The sequence below is a fragment of the Marmota monax genome, unplaced genomic scaffold (genome assembly GCF_021218885.2).
Source record: "Marmota monax isolate L192 unplaced genomic scaffold, Marmota_monax_Labrador192_F-V1.1 WCK01_AAM20220418_F8-fsc00023, whole genome shotgun sequence".
NCBI classification, from domain to species: domain Eukaryota; kingdom Metazoa; phylum Chordata; class Mammalia; order Rodentia; family Sciuridae; genus Marmota; species Marmota monax.
The window spans coordinates 2,857,572-2,879,229 of record NW_026692907.1 but is presented as its reverse complement, the minus strand read 5'-3'; the positions used below and the strand labels follow the sequence as shown (position 1 = coordinate 2,879,229).

The window sequence follows — 21,658 nt, the reverse complement described above, 5'->3', positions numbered from 1 at the left end:
ACAGAAAGGATCAAAAATCTAGGAATTGGACCAGAAACTTTGCAACTGCTAGAAGAAAATGTAGAGTCAGGATTCCAATAAATAGGCACAGGTCACCACTTCCTCAGTAGAACTCCTAAAGGTCAAGAAATAATACTGAGAATTAATAAACACAATAGCACCAATGTAAGAAGCTTCTGCACAGCAAAAGAAATGAGAACATGAAGATAGAACTTACAGAATGGGAGAAAATTTTCGCTAACTACTCTCTGACAGAGGATTAATATCCAGACTATTTAAGAACTCAAAAAATTTAACATACAAAAATCAATAACTCGATCAATAAATGAACCAGATACTTCTCAAAAGAAATACAAATTGCCAGCAAATGTATGAAAAAAATGTTCACCATCTTTAACAATTAGGGAAATGCAAATCAAAACTACATAGAGACTTCATCTTACTCTAATTAGAATGGCAGACATCAAGAACACAAATAACAAGCCAGATGCAATGGCATATGCCTATAATTACAGCAACTTGGGAGACTGAGGCAGGAGGATTCCAAGTTTGAGATCAGCCTCAGCAATTCAGTGAGACCCTGTCTCAAAATTTAAAAATTTAAAAAGGTTGGGAATGTGGCTCAGTAGTAAAGCGCCCCTGGGTTTAAAACCCAGTACAAAAAAAAAAAAGCTACAGTACTTACTAAATGTGTTGTTTTGGTAAGCTACAATATTCCTCTCTATGTCTAACTTCATGAGCACTATGTGGCATGGGATAAAACCAAGTAAAATGTCTTTTTGATAATTCCATAAAACCCTTTGAGATGATCAGGGAAATGGGGTATGGGTTAGAGATTCTCAAGCCAGGAGGGGACCTTAAGTTCACCAAATCCAACCCCATCTAAGTGTTGGTATTGACTATGTACAAACCCTGACAAATAGCCACCCAGCCTCTGCACGCTTCTAACAACAAGGAACTTGCCACTCCTGCTGATTTCCTTTACTTTAGAAATTTCCTTCTGCAACTGTATCTACTTGGTCTTTCATTAATTAGTCCTGGATCCAGAAAACACATCAGGTCCCTCTGCCCCAGGAAAGGCCTTTCTCTGAAAGCAGCAGTCCTTTTCCCTTGAGGCCTTTCAAGCTGCACAGTCCTGAAGTCTTTGGCTTTTCCTATTCAGACCAAAATTTTTAGTCCTGAACTAGACATGTAGAGCTGTACAGGGCCTCCTTCATTTACCTATTACTTGGCTTTGTCTTGCTCCATGGAAGCCAGCATGGTCACTGCCACCCTGAAGGACAAGGACTGGTGCAGCCTGTTGGCCAGTGCCTATTCTCCTTCTAGGGACTTGTTCCTCGAAGCATGTAAGCATGTGCCATGTTGCAATCTTTCTGATATTAAAACCGCCTCCTTCTCTAACAGGTTCTTCCATGGCTACCTTCTCAACTTCAAGCCCAATTGCCTATGTCTATCTCTTTGCTCTCTCTGCCCAGGAGGTAGAGCCAGAGTGCTCCCCGCCATCTTGAAACACTCCCCTCTGGGTTTCCATAATAGTGCACTGTCCTGGTTTTCTCTTTCTTTAGCCATTTCTTCTCAGTTCTCTCTTCCTCTGCTTCCCTTTAAACATTGCCCTTCCCTAGCACTCCATTCTTAGCCAACTCCTCACCCAATTCTATCTTGATGATTTCTAATTTTGAAGGAGTTCCTTTCTTCCCTTTGAGAATGTGATAATGACCATGGATCCTCTCCACAGAATTTGGGGGTGGGGGAGCTCACAACTCAACCCACAACATTTTGCCTATGACTCCAGGTTCTTAACCCAAAGTGTTTCTCCTGCCTGATTTTTTTTTTTTTTTAAGAATCTAACATTTATTTATTTATGTAGTGCTAAGGATCAAACACAGTGCCTCACCCCCACTAGGCAAGCACTTTACCACAGAGGTACAACTCCAGCCCCTCCCTGCCTGATTTTATTCTCACTCCTGGCTTCTTTCCAATCTCTCTCCCAGGCCCAAGGGACTAATAAATTGATAGGGAATACCAGATCCATTCAGTTCCACCACTAAGCTCACTAGCAGCAGTGTTTATTATGGCTCTCCATCACTAAACAGAATGACTGAATGGTAACTGATGCTCCACAAATATGTGCTGAGTAAAGGATTACATCTCACCGCTGTCACCTCTTCTTATCCTTCTGCTTTCCTCACACCCTACCTGGCTCTTCAGGAGACTTCCCCTCCAAGTCATCTTCAAAGATACCTTTCTGAAACACAGATACCTGTCCCCTGCTTGAATTCCTTGCATGACTCCCTATGATTTTCAGGATAAAGGCCTTCCCTAAAAATGGTCCCTGCTGTTTATCCTGGCTTCAATACTTAACTCTCTCCAACACCCACTGGTCCCAGCCACCAGGAACTCCTGAGAGTCTCATGTGGAAACGCTGCCACTCTCTTCCATACCCCACAGAGCCTGGAAGGCCTGACCCCTCTCTTCTGTGATTGCTACCTCATATTCATCCTTCAAACTCACTCACGCATCTTTTAGGAAACATTTCCTGACTTCCAGTTCTTGGTTATTCATTTGAACATTCTGCTGTGTCCCAAGGCAAACTCAATTCACAGCACTGGTCACACGGGAAGTCACTTGCCTGTCCCCTACTTGAGGGCAGGAACGCTGTCTCATTTTCTGAGTCTAACTGGGCCCACAGTAGTTCCCAATAATTTACCACGTAAGTGAAAAGATATCTGTATTAGTCAGAGTTCTCCAGAGAAACAGCACCACAGTGTGTCTCTCTCTATGTGCATATCTGTATTTGTAATCGAAGATTTATATAAGGAATTGACCTATGCAAATGTGGGGGCTGGTAAGTCTGAAATCTGAGGGGCAGGCTAACTTTATAGAAATTCCAGCAAGAGTTGATGGTAAGGTCTTGAATTCAAATGTGGTCTAGAGGCAGAATTCGTTCTTCTTCGGGTGATCTTGGTCTTTTTCTCTGAAGGCACATACATTTTTTTTTTTTAAAGAGAGAGAGAAAGAGAGAGAGAGAGAATTTTTTTAATATTTATTTTTTAGTATTCGGCGGACACAACATCTTTGTTTGTATGTGGTGCTGAGGATCGAGCCCGGGCCGCATGCATGCCAGGCGAGCGCGCTACCGCTTGAGCCACATCTCCAGCTTGGGCACATACATTTTGAAAGACAATCTGCTTTACTCAAAGTCTACTGATTTAAAAGGTAAACTCATATAGAAAATACCTTCACAGGGCTGGGGATATAGCTCAGTGGCAGAATGCCTGTTAATATATGTGAGGCCCTGTGTTTCACCCCGATCACCACAAAAATAAAAATACTTTCACAGCAACATCTAGACTGGCCTCAGACTAAATAGCTGGGCACCATATCATAGCGAATTTGTCACGAAAGATTAACTATCAAAATGAGTATGTTCTTCTCTGAATCTCAGCCTCCCCATCTGTAAAACAAAGAGCTATGATAATGTTCTAATTGGATAATGTCTGGATTAGAATTTACAGATTTTTTTTTCTGGTACTAACAATTGAACTGAGGGCTTTGCGTGTACTAGGCAAGTGCTCTGCCACTGGGCTTCATCCCTTATTTTTAATTTATTATTTATTTATTAGAATCTCTCTCAGTTGCTGAGGTGGCCTCAAGCTTATGGTCTTCCTGCCTCCAAAGTAGCTGGGATTATAGGTGTGTGCCACCATGCCCGGCTAGACTTTATAGTTTAAAGTACTTTCACTAATGTCATTTAATTCCTACAATTCTATCAAGCAAGTTTGTTACTGTCTTCTTTATACAGTTGACAAAGAAAGAGATTTTTCAAGAAGTGGCAGAAATGGGCTAGAGCCTGGTTTCCCTGATTCCCAATCTAGAGATGATCTTTCTGGGCTTGAAGAACTGTCTTTGAGAGTTGATAGAGGGCAGAAGTCTCCAGGAGCAGGAAGCAGAGGAAGGAGTAGAGGGGCCTCTACTATGGAAACTCAGACCACAACAATAGGATGTCCAAATGAGCCAGGTAAGGCCAACCCAGGAATTCCTGAATGTAGTTTCTCTTCTGTGATCTAGAGAGCACAGGTATGGTCAGGAGTACACACCTGATGTATTATGAAAAACTATCAACTCAGGGTTTACTACAATGTTCAAAAAGTAAAGGCAGTAAAAGATGAATATTAAAGGCTTGAAAAGTTGAGGCCCTTGCTCTTTGCTCGCTGGGAGTCACACAGCTCTGAAAGTTGCCAGATTATTCTCCTACAGATCTATTCCAAAGCTTGGGCTTCATGCTCCTCCTGGACCCACATTACAAGCTAGGGTGCAAGGCCACCTGGTGAGGTGTCCTATTTATTTTGACTTGGTGTCACCTTTGTTTATTTATAATCCTCCAGAAGTGTATGGCTAATTTAACAATGAAAAGGACAGTGGGGAGAATTCCAAGATGAGAAAAAAGTCTGCAAGGCACCTCTGCAAGACTTGTGAAGAAGCCAAATTCTCCAAACTGCCAGTGACTGGGGAGGCTAAGCACTCAATCCTTCCACTTTCGGAGGCTTTCCTAGTCCCTTGCATTTTCCTGTGTCCAGAGGCGGCAGGGTAGCAGTCACTCCCTGCCCTTTTCAGGATCTAGAGGCCACTATTTGATCTGGTTCTTGGCCTCTTCATTGTGTCGCTCCAACCTCTTGCTTCCATCATCACGTCTCCTGCTATGACTTGGGCCCTCCTGCCTCTTTTTAAAAATTTTCTGTTATTGATAATGGGGATTAAACCCAGGGGTGCTTAACCACTAAGCCACATCTCCAGCCCTTTTTATATTTTGAGATAGGGATTTGCTAAGTTGCTGAGGCTGGCTTTGAACTTTGGATCCTCCTGCCTCAGCCTCCTGAGCAACTGGGATTACAGGGGTGTTATCCTGCGCTGCTTCTCTTTTGTAAGGATCCTAGTGATTACGTAGAGCCCATGGGGACAATCCAGGATAATCTCCTTCAGAGCTGGGGATATAACTCAGTGACAGAGCACTTGCCTAGCCCTGGATTCAATCCAGGCCCTGAAAAAAAGTCTCCTTTGCAAATTCCTTAATCATAATCATCACTGTTCCCGTGTAACAAATTCACAGGTGCTGGGGATTATGACATGGACATCTGTAGGGAGCCATTATTTAGTTTTCCATGTTGGGTACAATGTACATGGAGGTTTGTTTTATTCTACTTTTGAATGTTTGAATAGAAGTTATGAAGGAAAACTTTTAACCCTAAGACCCCAGTTATCATTGAATTTGAAATTTATACTCCTTTATATAATTTCTTGAAAATTTCCTGTATTTTCAATTTCTCATCTTGCATTTCTCTAACCTATTCCAATCAGGCCTTTAATATTCACCTTTACCCTGAACTCAGTCGAGACCATAGGTTTGACTCCACATTGACAAAGCTAATTCTGTCTTCATCTGACTTGACTCGTCAACACAATTCATTTTTTTAAAAATATTTTTTTTCACTTACAGATGGACAGGATACCTTTATTTATTTTTATATGGTGCTAAAGACTGAACCCAGTTCCTCACACATTCGAGGCAAGTACTCCACCCCTGAAACATAACCCCAGCCAACGATTCATTCTTTTTTGTTGAAATATTTTCATTTCTAGCCTTATATTGAGCCCTTTTCTGGTTTTATCTCCAGCCTCAACATCTACTCCTCTTTCTTAAGAGTGGGAAGGCCCTAGGCCTTCTTTTCCTTTCCCCCGTCCCTTCAATGTGCTAAGCATTTTCCACCTTACTTCTACACTTCTTTCCTTCCCTGAGGCTCTCTTCTCCCAGATGTAATTCTTCTTTAACCTTCTAAATTGATTAAAAATCTAAATGAATTCTTTTCATTCTTATCCCTCAATGTACCTTCACCCTCATTCATTTCCTTTAAAGGACTTGTAATCTCCTCAAAGGCAAATACTTGTTATGAGTTGAATCCTTAAAACCTGGTCTGTTATACTTTCAATAGATAATTTTATTTTTTTGTGTGGTTTTGGGATTGAATCCGGGGCCTTGGCCTTGTAAATTCTATCACTGAGGTAAATTCCCAGCCCCAATAGTTTTCAAATAAATGAAAAACCTGCACCATATTTGCATTTTTTCATAAATTTCAAAAACCAGAGTTTCTGATATGACCCTAGACAACAGGCTACCTTTACAAAGACAGAACCTTGAATAGCTTGGGATAGCAAATAAAACACATATCTGATCCTAGATTGACCTTCAGAGCATTTCCAAATATCAAACCAATATACTCCAGTTCTTGAGGCATTTTTTCCCCTTCCTTTTAATTGCCTGTAGTCTGCTGTTAGCTTGCTTTTTAAAGATAGATGGTCTAGGGCTCGGGATATAGCTCAGTTGGTAGAGTGTTTGCCTTGCATGCAGCAGGCCATGGGTTTAATCCCCAGCACCACATACACAAAAACATGACAAAATAAAATGTAAGCCCTGTGTAGTCACATTAGAAAAGTAAAAATGGGTCCAAGTACTTGTAGATTAAAACATTATCAGTACTTGAAGATGTAATTCATACTTTTAGGTATTAACTAAGTCTCTGACATCTTACAGCCAATACTCAACGCAGCTAGGGAATACCAAATTGGGACAGTGAGGTCTAGAGCCTTGCTACTCAGTTCGGTCCACAAGCAAACTGGTACTACCTGGACACTTGTTAGAAACTGAATCTTAAGTCCTATTGAATCTGCATTTGAACAAAAGCCCCAGGTGATTTGCATATACAAAAAAGGTTGAGAAACATGGGTCTAAGGCAGAGGTAAGCAAACTATGGCCCACAGGCCAACTCTAGTCAATCACCTGTTTTTGTACATAAAATTTTATTGGAATACACCTCCATTCAATTATTTATTGTATATGGCTGGTTTTGTGCAGAGCTAAGTAGTTACAATTGGAATTTTATGGCTTATATAGTCTAAAATATTTATTATCCATCCCTTTCCAAAAGTTTGTCTCAAGGAAAAAAGAAGCCTCTGCCTCTTAGGCAAGACACTGGACTCAGTTATTTGCTTGAGATCAAATGTAAAGATTCCTGGTGGTTTACTTAACATACTTAATGGATGGGATTCTAATAAACGGTTACATTTAAGGCAATGTAACAGAATGGGCTTTGGAGTTGGCTAGAAAGGAGTATAAATTCTGTCACTTATAAACTCGGTGAACTTAAACAAGTCATTTAACTTGAAGCTGATTTTTTTTTTTTTTTAAACTCTAATTGGGGCTAGTACCTATCCTCCATGGTTGGTGTCAAGGACAGGACATGCCACAGAGGAGACATTCAATAATTGATAGCTACATTCACATATGTAGCCTATTAGCCAAGGCAATTGTAGGAGTAACAAACCAGGATAAGCAGCCTTGTTAGCTCACGTGGTCTTCTATCCAGTGTGATTTCCTGTGGCTCCAGTCCATCATTCACAAGCAGAATTTAAGGACAGCAAAACGGTTTATTTGAAAAAATTACTATGTATTGAAAATATACATTAGAAATTATTACATACTTCCATAGCATTCCCCTCCCCCACCACAAAAGTAGAAATATCTGCTTGCTACGCTAATGCCGTAGGTAAATTCAAACAAAAAGTAAGTCATCATCAGTCTCCTTTTCTCATCCATTAGAGCTGAGAGGACAAGGTCAACTTGTATCTGCCAGTCAGTAGGAATTTAATAAGTCCCAGTCTTCCACAGCAAGACATACATATTTTTGCTTTGAAGACTGTGAAGAATTATTCTGTTCCTTCTCTGACTCCTCAAAAGCTCTCTTCTTGCTCTTCTTTGACTCTTGGCTCTCTGTGGCTTCACGTTTTAACAATGGCCCATGGCAGTCTGGGGCTTTCTCTTTATAGAACTGGAGTTTTCCAGAAGAGTTCATGTGGGAGTCTGCCAGGGGACACTTCCTTGAGGCTTCCATCAGAGCCCGCTTCCGATCTATAAGAGTGACAAAGGACAGGGTAATGAATCTACTAAGCTGGAATGCTAAGGACTGCTTGAATCCAGAAATGACCCCAGGGAAATGACAAAGGCCCAAACAGGGAGAGGTCTGGTTAACTACATCTTGTTGAGTGCCTGTGAAGTAACAGTGGTATGTCCAGCACAGGTTGAAGACATGGACTCAGACTGGATAAATGAGTTTGAGCAAGTAAGTTGGCTAAGATTCAGTTTTCTCTCCCTTCTAGGAATATAAGACCTATTTCATAGGGTAATATAAAGATAAATGAAATAATGTAGATAAAGTGCTTAGCACAATGCCTGGCACACACTAAAAGCTCAAAAATTATAAGTAGTAACAACTACTTAAAATCTGGACTTATCACACATTAAAACTAACAATTGTTATTCAAAATCTGGACTTGACTCTGCATCTGAAGAGCCAAATCTGTGGTACAACTCCAGCCAACAATAAATATTACTTCATATTTTCTTAATATGTCTGGATTCGAAGTCTGATACCTATGTTTTCTTCACTTTGATTTCATCACCTAATTTCTCCTTTAAAATTGTGGTAAAAATACACATAAAATTAACCATTTTAATCATTTTTAAAGTATGAAGTTCTGTGGTATTAAGCACATTCACAACATGCAATCACTGCTATCTCCAGAACTCTTTATTTTGAAAACTGAAACTTACCCTGTAACTATTAAATAGTCACTCCCTACTCTCCCCTCACCCAAGACCTTTTTTTATTTTTCCAGTGATGCTGAGATCAAATCCAGGGGACTCCTCACACATGCTAGGTGAGTGCTCTGCCACTGAGCTACATCCCCAGCCCCTCTTTCACCTTTTGGCTATTCTTAATTCCTGTTTAATTTGTTTTTGTGTCATCACAAATCTTCTTTGAAACATGATATAAATAAATAATTCTAAAAAACTATCTTGCTGGTGAGTGCTGGCGATCAAAACTTAAGTGTGAATTTACACTGCAAGTTATGATGATGGAATACAAGTCTTGATGACAGTAAATAAGCCAATACTATTTATTAATTTTCCCACTGTGAGGACAGGCTGATGATTTGAAAGGTACAAAACCCAAAGGGCAAAAATTAAAAAAAAAAAAAGGGGGGGGGGAATTTCTCACAAAAGTACTGAGTTGCCTCTCGAGGTTCGGGGACTTTTCTGGGTTTCTTGGCCTCCACCGTCACACGTTCCCACTGCAGAACAATCTAAAAGGTTTTTGGAAAAATTTAAATCCACACAAAATCTCAAGTTTTTAATCTCAAATGCTTCCCAATCCATTTGTTTCTTTTCCATCAACACAAACCCCTTGTAAAAAATTTTATTTCAGATGATTCACAATAAGAATAAGAACCAGATATTCTGTTCTCATGTAAGTTGAATGAGAATACACGTTGAATATATATATATATATATATTTTTTTTTTTTTTAGGAGTCAGGCAAGTCTATAAATCTGACTATTTCCATTCTTAGTCCAAGCTAGAAATAAACTGCACATCCTTAAATACCAAAATATAAAACCTTAGTCATAATACTTTTCATACATTTCAAACCCCCCAATGCCTTAAAATGTACCTCCTCTTATGTTTCCATATTCCTACAGTTTCCTTTTTTTTTTTTGCTGTTACAATTTTTTTTACTATAAGCTACTATAAATTCTTAAAGCAATTTGAATGAATATAAATTATATACAAATAAATGAAAGAAAAGTAAATGATAATTTCAATACACGGAAAATAACAAAAACTTTGCATTTAATAGTTCTCATTATGGCATGCAATCAAATGATCATAAAGAATAACATTTTCACAACACAAAAGCAGTACAACAGAGTTTAAGAATGGTTCTAGAGTTACTCACACCACTTTCTAGCCAGAGAAGCCTTGGCAAGAAATTTCATTTCCTCCTCCTTTTTTATTTTTTTTTATTTTTGGTACCACGGATTAAACCCAGGGGTGCTTAACCACTGAGCAACATCCCCAGCCCCTTCATTACATTTTATTTAGAGACAGGGTCTTGCTAAATTGCTTAGGGCCTTGCTCAGTTGCTGAGGCTGGCTTTGAACTTGCGATCATCCTGCCTCAGCTTCCTGAGATGCTGGAATTACAAGGGATTTAATTTCTGAGTCCCAATTTCTAATTGGGATTAATAATTATATATATTCCATAGAGCTGTTACAAGGATTAATAACACAGAGTTTAGCACAATGTCCTATTAAAGAAAGTATTTCATAAATATTCACTGCGGACCCTCCTATATTTTTTCTGGCTATAGAAAATGGGAACAGGCGGGTGCAGTAGTGCATACCTGTAATCCCAGTGGCTTGGGAGGCTGAGGTAGGAGGATCACGAGTTCCAAAGCCAGCCTCAGCAAAAGCAAGGTGCTAAGCAACTCAGTGAGACCCTGTCTCTAAAAAAAAATACAAAATAGGACTGGGGATGTGGCTCAGTGGTTGAATGTCCCCGAATTCAATCCCTAGTACCCCCTGCCTCCCCCCACAAAAAGAAAGAAAATGGGAACAGATTGAAGGCTACGATGGACTAACTGAACCTGCTGATTTAGTGGGAAATAGGAAAATTTTCCTTTCACTAACAAAAATGTCAATACGAAGAGCTAACTGGGGAGAGAGGAGAAGAAAATGATTTTGTTCTAGGTAAGACTAACTTGAAGTGCCAGGCAGAGATTTATGGAAAGTATTTGGGAATGGGCCTGAGATGGTAGAGTCATTCTCATAGGGATAGTTACGATCCTGAGTAAAAGATAAGATCACTGTGGGAATGAGTAAAGACGTAAGAGAGAGGAAGGAGGAATTACCCAAGAGAGAAAAACCCTAAGGCATCCATGTTTACATCACATGCTGCAGAAAAGTCAGGGAAGGTGAAGAAGGAGGTCATCTGCTACACTCAATGGAAGCCAGAACTGACTGCATGGGGTTAGGAACTGAGATGGCAGTGAACAGGAAAGAGGAATAAGAACAGGAAACAGGGCTGGGATTGTGGCTCAGTGACAGAGTGCTCACCTGGCAAGTGTGAGACGCTGGGTTTGATCCTCAGCACCATATAAAAATAAATAAGTAAATAACATAAAGGTATTGCGTCTACCTACAACAACAACAACAACAAAAAAGAACAGGAAACAATGAAAGCTGGGGAAGCCAGGCACAGTGGCACACACCTGTAATCCCTAAAACTCAGGAGGCTGTGGCAGAAGGATTGCAAGTTCAAAGCCAGCAAAGGCAATTTAGCAAGAACCTATATAAAAATAAAAAGGGCTGGGGATGCAGCTTGGCTGTAGAGCACCCCTGGGTTGAATCCCTAATACTGGACAGAGGAAAAAGTTGCATGTGGGGGCGGGGGGGGGGGCGGGGAGGAGATGGAGAACATGTCAAAAAAAGGAACAAACTACCAAAGAGTGACATTGTCTATGTGGTGGCAGAAAAGTAGGAGGAAATAATTATTAGTAAATATCACAGAGGAAACTGGAGACATTCAGGTATAGACTAAAAAAAAAAAAATGAAGAAATAAAGGGCTTGACACCGAAATAAAGTAGTGTGCCTGGTTCCCTCAGACAGGAGGGAAGTAGAATATGACTGAAGAAATGGAGAAAATTTGAGACAGAGATAGAAAAAAAGTAGACTTCTGTTACATGGCCTCATTCTTTAGCACCTGCTAAGAATGACAGTAGGAGGAGAATGGGGTCAAGCTCAAGTGCTTTCTGTAAGGGAACAGAGAAAAGGAAAAGCACTGCTACCAAGCCCCAGGGCAGCTGCACCTGCCCGAAGAACTTACTTTCAGGACAGACTGATAGGTATTTTACTTGATCCTTACAAGCCCTCTTTGTAAGAGAAGTTTGGTTTTTCATTTTACGGATAGAGAAAAAAATACTCAAAATTGTCCTAGGTCATACAGCTCTGGGGTTGTTGAGCCAAGATCCCCAACCCAGTGCTCTCTGACTCCACCAAGCCACCTGTTAACAAACTTCATCAAGCCTTTATGTGACCATCCCACACCCACTCCAAATTCATTGGATGCATCCAGAATTCAACCAGTTTTAAACTGGCAATTATTTTATTATGCATGTTTTAGATTAAACTCAAAGTCTTTGTTTCTGAAAGGCTGACTCACTGGTCTCCTTTCTTATCTACCTACAGGGAGGTGATGCTACCATAAGGCCGCTAGATAGATTCATCATCATGCAGTAGGTCTTGGAGTTAAGGAGAGAACCAGGACAAAAGAGTTTGATAGGTCCTCTAAGCCTCTATCAGGAAACATTTGTCAAAAACATTTGAAGGCAAAAGGCACCAGCCACAGGCAAGCTGGCATTTTGCTCATGCTGCCCTACTTCATTATTTGACTTCTTACTTAAGTCTCTACTTTGCCAAGTTGAGAAAACCTATCAGAAAGACAAAAGTCAAAGTTAAGTTTTTTCACTGGCAAGATTCAGTGAAAGAAAGACCAAGACATTTCTTTACTAAGGCTCTGGGAGGTAAGAAATGTGCCCAAAGGAAAGGGAAGATTGGATTTAAATCCATACCAGGTGACACCAGAGTTTATTCTCTTTCCAACATAAACATACTGTTAAGTGAATCTTTCCTGAAGTTATGTAAGACTGCTTTTTTGCACAGCGAACCAAAATTCACTTTTGAATTTGTTTTCAGTCGTTTGTAAAGGGGCATTTTTTCCTATATTCAGTAAAGATTTGGCACAATCTAAGGACCAGAGTATTGAGATAGAAGGTCTGGCATCCAACACTAACTCCTTAAGTAGATGAGTCAGTTACCCCATTACTGTTTCCAATTTGACATGAGATTGACAATTCAGCCAAGAAATATCAAAAGGATTAATGTCTGCTCAATGTGTTGTTGTATAAGACATGTGGTATTAAAATGAATAGCTATATTAATTGTAGGGGAGAAAAATGTGGAGTACCTGATCAGCCCAGCCCTCTGTCTTACAGTTACTGTGATCAAATTCCTTCAAAGGCACTTTGGAGTGAATGAGGCCTATGTGGGTCTGGAGCTTCTGTTTGACAGCATTGATGTCCTAGAGAAAGAGAGACCAACCAGAAATATAAGCTGTTACTAAGTAGCTTTATACAAAGTTGTGTAAATACACCTCCAAGAGAGTTGCTGAGTGACAAGAGCAAAGTGCTGGATCATGATGATATGCATGCTATCGACTGTAGCCAGCAGTGACCTGATTACATAGACTATCTCTAGAAGGATATACATTTGGTCAATTCTTACTTGTTTTAAGTAGCAAACGAAGATCATCATAAATACCAGCCTTTTCTAAACACCAATTAGCAGGAACAAAATATTAATCAAGACTTGGGAAAAACAAGAGAAGCAACTTAAAGTCTTACTTACCTTGAGCCCTGTCCCAGAAATATCTAAGCAGTTTAATTTTTTAAAAGAAAGGAGGTATCCAATTCCTGCATCTGTGATGTCCGGGTTACCTAGATATCAAAAACAAGGTGACCATCAGTTATAATATAACTGCTGCTAAAATGCAAACTATAACCTCAGAAAAAATGTCCAGGCAATAATAAACTATAAAATATTGAGTGAGCAAACTCTTCAGAGTAAGTTAAACATAATGGTCTTATCTTTTCTATTTTCTATTTTGTAACACGAAACAGCCACACTAGGTGGCTCCTAGGAGTTGGGGAGAAACAGAAAAATAAATGAACCAAGTAGTTATCCCAAAGGGTTTAATTAGGAACCATATGAAAACAGCACAAATAAACATGTGTTAAAATGGTTCATCATTCATGGCCATTTCACCTCAAAAGTAAAAGCACTTATTTATCTTAAAAAGATCTGCAAGGGTATTTTAAACACAGAAGCTATCACTACTCTTACTAAATTGTATTTTTTTCCAGAATCTTATTACCTTATCACATCAGAGAGTACTGCATTTAGTATTGTCCTCTCGGACACAAGCACAGTGCCTGGCACACCGTAGATGCTCAAAAAATACTTGTTGGGGGTGTAGCTCAGTGGTAGAGCACTTGCCTAGCATGCTCGAGGTCCTGGGTTCGATCACCAGCACCACAAAAAAAAAAAAAAAAAAGAAAGAAAGAAAAAGAAAAAAGAAAAGAAAACACCTGTTGAATGAATATACTTCTCTGGAAGATAGGGTAGAGCACTTATTATTCTCATTTTTACATAGGTTCAAACCAATGCTAAGATAATATACCCAAGGGTATATAAGCGGCTAGTAAAAGTAGCAGAGCAAGACCAGTCCTCTGACCTCACATCCCAGGCTCCTACTCTTCTGGCACCACACCAGCCTGTTACAAATTCAGTGGATACTCAGTCAAACTGTAAATGACCTGATGATTTCCTATCATTGGAATCAATATCCAGCTAATCCTGAGTATGTTACCTACCACAAGTGTGGAGTCTTGCAGCTTTTCATCAGGTAGACTTATAAGACAAAAAAGACCTAACATTTTATCAAGATAAAGAGACTCAAAGAAAGTAGTGCCAAATGTCCTTTGTGCACGCTATGAATGTGATGGAAAGCTGCCTGGTGCCTTCCATCCACAAAGTGGCATGGATAATCTGAAAGGGCTTTTCCTGCCCTCTTGAGAAGGGGCACTATGCTGGAAAAGGCATTGGGCCCAGAATCAGGGCCTCTGGCTTTAGTCTTATTCTGCCACTCACTTGTTATGGCACCTAGGAAGAGCACTTCTAAAACAAAGAGAACTAGATAATATCTAAAGCCATTCTTCCAACATTAATAACCTACAATTGTCAGTAAAACTTACAAGATAAGTCTAGCAGTGTTAGGTTCTCAAGACCTCTTTTCATCACTCGAACTGGAGCTGTCATTTTCCGCACCCCCGCATCAGATAAACAATTATCCTTCAGGTGGAGCTGAGTTACACTGGGAAAACAAAGCCCATAAATAATTTATTTAAACATGCTTTCAAACATTTCATTTAAAAATATAAAACCACCTTACCCTCTGCTGTGTCACACCCAATGCACTGAACAGTTAAGGCTCTTTTGGTGCTACTGCAGTTATCAAGTGAGGAACTCAAGGGTCAAAGTGTCATGCAGTACTACTCTCAGATGGCAGAGGGCACCAAAGGAATACGGGTATTAGGTAAAAAAGGTCTTCCATTAAGGGGACAAATATACCTTTAACATAAAAAACTGCATTTTTGGACCAACTGTGTGAAAAACCAAAAACATTCTCAACAGGTCAAGAAAGCCTGCAAAAGAATTCCTGTAAGAATTCTATGCTTTATGCATCCAGATTTTCAGATTGGGCTTATTAGGCTATAGCCATAATCTAATCCAACTAGTTAACATGAAACTGATGTAGTAACATGCTACACTGTCCTTCATTAAGATATATGAGCCTTGGTGCTAGCAGCCTCACATAAAATGACCTCTGTACAGGGCACTATGCAGGTATCACTTTCAGAAGGTAGCCCCACATAGCAGATGTAAAAAGCTGTTTCATTCCATGGTGTTGAAGAAACTATACAGGAACCCATCTGGCCTCCACTCCTCTGGCCAAACTGAGTTATTTGAGATCAGCTAGGTTATCTGTGAATGGTATGAACTGAGCTATTTCTTTAAATTATGGTTCTTGAAAAGGTTGTCTTTAAAAGTTGATTTAGGACCTAGGAATTAGTCCAGAGATCCTGAGCCTAAAAGAGGAAAAAGTAGGCCCGTATCTTCATCATGTTGGATTAGGCCCTGACTTCCTTAACAAGACTCCTAAAGCACAAGAAATAAAATCAAGAATTAACAAATGGGAGGACTCAAATTAAAAAGCTTCTTCTCAGCAAAAGAAACAATTTAATGAGGTGAACAGAGAGCTTGCATGTTGGGAGCAAATTTTTGCCCCCCACACATCAGATAGAGCACGATTCTCCAGGATATATGAAGAACTCAAAAAACTTAACACCAAAAAAATAAAAAACCAAACAACCCAATCAATAAATGGGCTAAGGAGGTGACAGACACTTCTCAGAAGAAGAAATACAAATGGTCAGCAAATATATGAAAAAATGTTTAATATATCTAGTAATTAGAGAAATGTAAATCAAAACTAAGATTTCAGGGCTGGGGTTGTGGCTCAGTGGTAGAGTGCTCACCTAGTAGGTGCGAGGCCCTGGGTTTGATCCTCAGCACCACATACAAATAAATAAATAAATAAATAAATAAATAAATAAAATAAAGGTATTGTGTCCAACTACAATTGAAAATTAAAAAAACAACAACAAAAAAACCACTACCCTTAAGATTTCATCTCACACCAGCCAGCATGGCAGTTATCAAGAATACAGACAATAATAAATGTCGGTGAGGATGTGGGGAAAAGGCACACTCATACATTGCTGGTGGGACTGCAAATTGGTGCTTCCAATCTGGAAAGCAGTATGGAGATTCCTTAGAAAACTTGGAATGGAACCACCATTTGACCCAGCTATCCCACTCCTTGGTCTATACCCAAAGGACTTAAAATCACATACTATAGTGATGCAGCCACATCACAGCAGCTCAATTCACAATAACTGTGGAAGCAACCTAAATGTTCTTCAATAGATGATTGGATAAAGACACTGTGGTATATATGTACACAATGGAATATTACGCAGCATTAAAAGAAAGTAAAATTATGGCATTTGCAGGTAAATGGATGGAGTTGGAGAATATCATGTTAAGTGAAGTAAGCCGACAAGTGGATGCTGATCTATAATGGGGAGGGGGGAGGCATGGGAAAAATGGAGGAACTTTGTGTAAAGGGGAGGGAGAGAAGGGAAGGTTCACAGGGGCAAGAAAGATGGTGGAATGACATGGACGTCATTACCCTAGGTACATATATGACTGCACATATGGTGTGACACTGCATTGTGTACAACCACAGAAATGTAGGGTTGTGTTGTAACTGTGTACAATCAATCAAAATGCATTCTGCTGTCATATATACCTAATTAAACTAAATAAAAATTTTTAAAAAGCTGATTTTCTTTATAGTTTACAGCTCAATAACACTTAAAAACAGCAGATAATAATGTTTATGGGAAATGGTGTAACTTCTCATCTCTCGTTAGAATAAGATAACAAAAGGCAAAAATTTATAACCCAGGTAGCTTCAAGTCCATGTTGAAATAAAGGTTATTTAGAAAAAAGAACCAACTGACTGACTTTCCTAAGGATTGCGCAAATGATATTGCTTGTACCAAGCAAGTGGAGGTTTTAATTTGTTTTAGGGAAAAAAAAAATCAAAACCAAATCAACAACTAGCAAATAACTACAGGAATGGACATCGTTAAAAATGTAAAACATTTCTTCCACAAGCAGTGGCAGGTCTGTACCTGGACAGGGCCTCGTTAGTGAGATGTTCTAGAAGTTCATGCTCATCTCCAAGCTTACAACAGGAAAGGTCCAGGCGAGTCAGCTCCCGGAAAGACTTAATCTCTTCAAGTTTTTCTGAAATCACCAGATACCTGTGGAGTGTGGAGAGCAATCAACAGCTTTTCTTTTCCTTCCTTTAGAACATTGAAGTTTGTGGCTTTGTGCTAGTCAACATCCCATCATCTCTTCTTCACTGATGACACTTGGGCATAGTTTGAATTATTTATTTATTTATTGTTGTAGTTGGACACAATACCTTTATTTTATTTGTTTTTATGTGGTGCTGAGGATCAAATCCAACGCCTCATACAGGCTAGGCCAGCACTCTACTGCTGAGCCACAACCCCAGCCCACAGTTTGAATTTTTAAATTAGTAAATGCCTCAAAAGGTTTTGCATACAGTAGTGGAATAAACATTTCAAATAAATAAAAGTATATGAGCTGGGCACGGTGGTACATGCCTATAATCCCAGCAACTTGGGAGGCCAAGGCAAGAGGATCACAAGTTGTGAAAGCCAGCCTCAGCAACAGCAAGGCACTAGGCTTATTTTAGAGACCCTATCTCTAAATAAAACACAATATAGGGCTGGGTTTGTGGCTCAGTGGTCAAGTGCCCCTGAATTCAATCCCCAGTACCTCCCTAAAAAAAAGGTATATGAGCAAAGGCCAGTCACAAGAGGAAACATCTGTTTTATTAGACAAGATAAATCTTGGCATTAGTGTTAGGACCTTCTCTAAAAACTTACAAACTTTAGGATATTCAAAGTTTTAAGTATTCACTCTTTCAAAGTTGTTTTTTTTTTTTTTTTTAATCTGATCTTCAAAATCCAGTGATTTCAAAAAAGCCAGGAACTCTTGAGTTGTAATCTGCACATCCCTAAAGAATATCCCAAGCAGGCTGGAGATGTGGCTCAAGCAGTAACACGCTCGCCTGGCATACGCGAAGCGCTGGGTTCCATCCTCAGCACCACATAAAATAAAATAAAGGTGTTGTGTCCACCGAAAACTGAAAAACAAATACTAAAAAATATTCTCAAAAAAAAAATATCCCATGAGATATTTGGCAGATCACATTTTACCTTTCCTCCTCACACCTAAGCCTGAACACCTATCCATTCCACTGTAACTCTGTCACCCTACTAACCACTCCACTAGATGCTTATTAAGACAAATCATAAGCGCAAGCAACTTAATTACAATTTGGAGCACCTTGCCAAAGTTATCAGGAAGCATCAGGGAGGCCTCTGAAGAGGAAAAGGAGATCAAAACAGCATTCCACAGCCCAGGCTGGGCCTCACCCCACCTTCCAGTTGTTCGTCTATTTCAGATGAGGTCAGTGAGAAAAAATGAAAGGGATTAGGTGTGACAGGAACCAGAGAGGAGAGGATCCTAAGGGACCAGGGAAACTGACTGGTGGCAAGAGCACTCCATTCTCATCTACTTTCTTCCTGGAGATCTCTAAATTTCCACAGCAGGATGGTGTGCCAGGATCAGTGGGGTTATACCTAAGAGTTCACATCTTTCTTCCATCGGCAGTATAACTGCCAAAACCAGAATGGAATAATCAGAATGCAAGAGGCTAGTTGGATCACTTTTCTTTCTACATCCAACCAAAATCAGATGTACTGGAACCAATCAATGGCCTGACTGCTAGGTACAGATGACTCGAGGCACTGGTACCTTTTTAAACTGTGGAACCTAAGCTGCATGAAGACTTGAGTTCAGCTGGGTACACAAATGAGCCTTATTTACTCAGATGTATTTTAATTGCACTGTAAATAAAGCTGCTGTTTTCCACCTTCCAATCACAGAGTTGAAGTATATTAATGGGGATTTAGGGGATTACTGGCAATCAGAGAGAGGAAAACACACATCCTTTGATCAATTAACCAAAAGATTTTCAGTAATTCTAAAACAAGGGTTATTTGTAAAGGATATAACACTGTGCAACGTGATTAAAAACATTACAAAATCAAGGCTGAGGAAACTATATGCTAGACCATAGAAAATACCAGATGCTTATCTAGTACATACTCAAAGCTCCCAGTTCTTGTTTGCAACTGGTCTTCCAATTTGACCTTTAAAGGGTCAGAACAGTATAGTGGAGAAGCAACAGAAAAAAACACAAACATATTCAATGCCAGAAGACCTGAGTATGGATTCTAGAACCTTAATTACTTCTGCAATTTTGAGAAAGTTACTTTAGCTTTCTGAGCATCAGCTTCTCCAACTACAGAATGGGGCTTTTAATTTTCTTCTCAGAACTAAGAAAATCAGAAACAGTATTTTAAAAGTATATGACATCTTATAGGCCCCTCATTAAAAGGTAGCTATTATTATAACTTCAGTAACACAGGGATCTATTTTAAGGAAAACATACTTGTATCCCTGTAGCCACCAGTGGAATTAAAATCACTAAAGTTTTAACACAGTGGAAAGAGAAAATTTTTGTAGAGTTGGAACCCAGTTGCAAAGACACTGGCCTCTCCTTCTGACAGGCAGCTTTGTGATCTCACCCAAGACAGAACTGCCTGCACCTACCCTTTTACCTTATTTTCTCAAGCTCATTCCCTTTGACCTGACCTCTTTTGTGCTGGTAAAACCTCTGCAGCTGTAACTTCAGCCCTGGATTGCAAACACAACCACAGACTTTCTACCCTCTTTTTTCCTTTGAAGAGGCAAAAGAAGAGAGTTTTGGGTTTTTTGAGTTTTTTTTTTTTTAAACTCTTATTTGAAAAGTTTTACTCAGATCTGAATGATAGTAAAGTTTAAAATTATTGTGTCAAAATAACATCCCAAATATTACCTTAAAAACATTTCCTACATTTTCTTTTATAAATGTAATACATGCTCATGAGAGAGAAAAAATTAATATGGAAAAGTATAGAGAAAATTTAAAAAAACTGCAATCCCACCGTCTAGACTATATTTTGGTGAGATTTTCTCTTGTCTTTCTAAATGTGCAATCTATCTATCTATTTTGGTTGTTCTGGGGATTCAGGGCCTCACACGCTTACATGTACTGTGCAAGTGCTCGCCTGGCCTCCCAACTTGGGATCCTTCTGTCTCAGTCTCCCAAGTAGCTGGAATCATAGACAGGTGCCATCATTCCTGGCTACAAATATTAAAAAAAAAAAACAAAAAAAAAACTGGGGAGTAAAAAACCATTATATCACCCCAACTGCCCTGGGGTTGGGGTTGATTCCCAACACCACCACCAAAAAAAAAAAAAAAAGGATTCTTCAGTATATGCCCATTCTTCTGATCACTCATCACTATCAATATTTTATTATATCGTAAAATGATACTTGATTATTCTCTTAAGTAGTTATATAATACTTCACCATGACTTATTTTTGCTTAACAAATTCCCTATTGTTGAATATTTAGTTTTGATTCTCACTAGTACAAATATTACTAAAAGGAACACCATTATATAAAAATATTTGTTCCCGCCTCTGATTATTACATCAGAAACTAGAACAGACTCTTGGTAAGTGAAATTATGGGTTAACAAATGGTATTGATGCGTTTCAGTCTCTTGACACAAACTGCCAAACTGCTTTCCAGAAATGATACACTAATTTATATGCTCATCAAATGTGAATGAAAGTGCATTTCTCATCACAGACTCACCAATCTGACCATAGGAACAAATGGATAAGCAGCACTTTCAAAAGCATGGAAAGTACTTCAGCTGTAAGGGTAGAAGAGGAAATTGTAGAGAATACATTCTCAAATGCATAAAAATGATTACTGTGGTGAGATTATAAATTTTCTTTTCTCTCTCTCTCTCTTTTTTTTTTTGGTACTGGGGATTGAACTCAGGGGCACTCAACCACTGAGTCACATCCCCAGCCCTACTTTATATTTTATCTAGAGACAGGGTCTCACTGAGTTGCTTGGTGTCTCACTGTTGCTGAGGCTGGCTTTGAACAGCCTCCTGAGCTGCTGGGATTAAAGGCATTCTCCACTGTGCCTGGCACAAATTTTCTTAATATTAATTATAGTTTTATAGTATGTAATAACTCCCAAATAATATGTAGTTTTTATAAGATAATTTAAAACAAGATATACATAATTCTATTTTCCACATCTTATTTTTCTACAATGAATACAAATAACTTGGAATTAAAAAAAAATGAAGGAATAAAATGAATATTAAATATATAAGCTACAACGAAATATGGCTTGACTTTTTCACTTAGGTTAGGCAAGGCAATTTTTCTCCTTCCCACTGGCAGCAGACCTAAGTCCTGCCAAGACTGAGACCATGGCACATAGGCA

General features: G+C 39.2%; 1 protein-coding gene across 4 annotated transcripts in view; it reads right to left on the bottom strand.

Moving 5' to 3' along the window:
* Positions 1-7,459: 7,459 nt before the first annotated feature.
* The window catches only part of Lrrc42 (leucine rich repeat containing 42), a 22,313-nt gene continuing 8,114 nt past the window's right edge, over positions 7,460-21,658 (bottom strand). For 3 of the 4 annotated variants that reach the window (XM_058581485.1, XM_058581486.1, XM_058581487.1), the window contains 7 exons: positions 17,332-17,463; positions 14,764-14,882; positions 13,358-13,446; positions 12,918-13,031; positions 10,296-10,397; positions 9,111-9,195; positions 7,460-7,960 (listed from right to left, as the gene is read on the bottom strand). In XM_058581485.1, coding sequence (XP_058437468.1) covers positions 7,686-7,960; positions 9,111-9,195; positions 10,296-10,397; positions 12,918-13,031; positions 13,358-13,446; positions 14,764-14,882; positions 17,332-17,463 — 916 coding nt within the window. In that variant the 3' untranslated portion in view covers positions 7,460-7,685. The remainder of the gene's footprint in view (positions 7,961-9,110; positions 9,196-10,295; positions 10,398-12,917; positions 13,032-13,357; positions 13,447-14,763; positions 14,883-17,331; positions 17,464-21,658) is intronic. The other variant, XM_046450893.2, reaches the window with a different exon arrangement.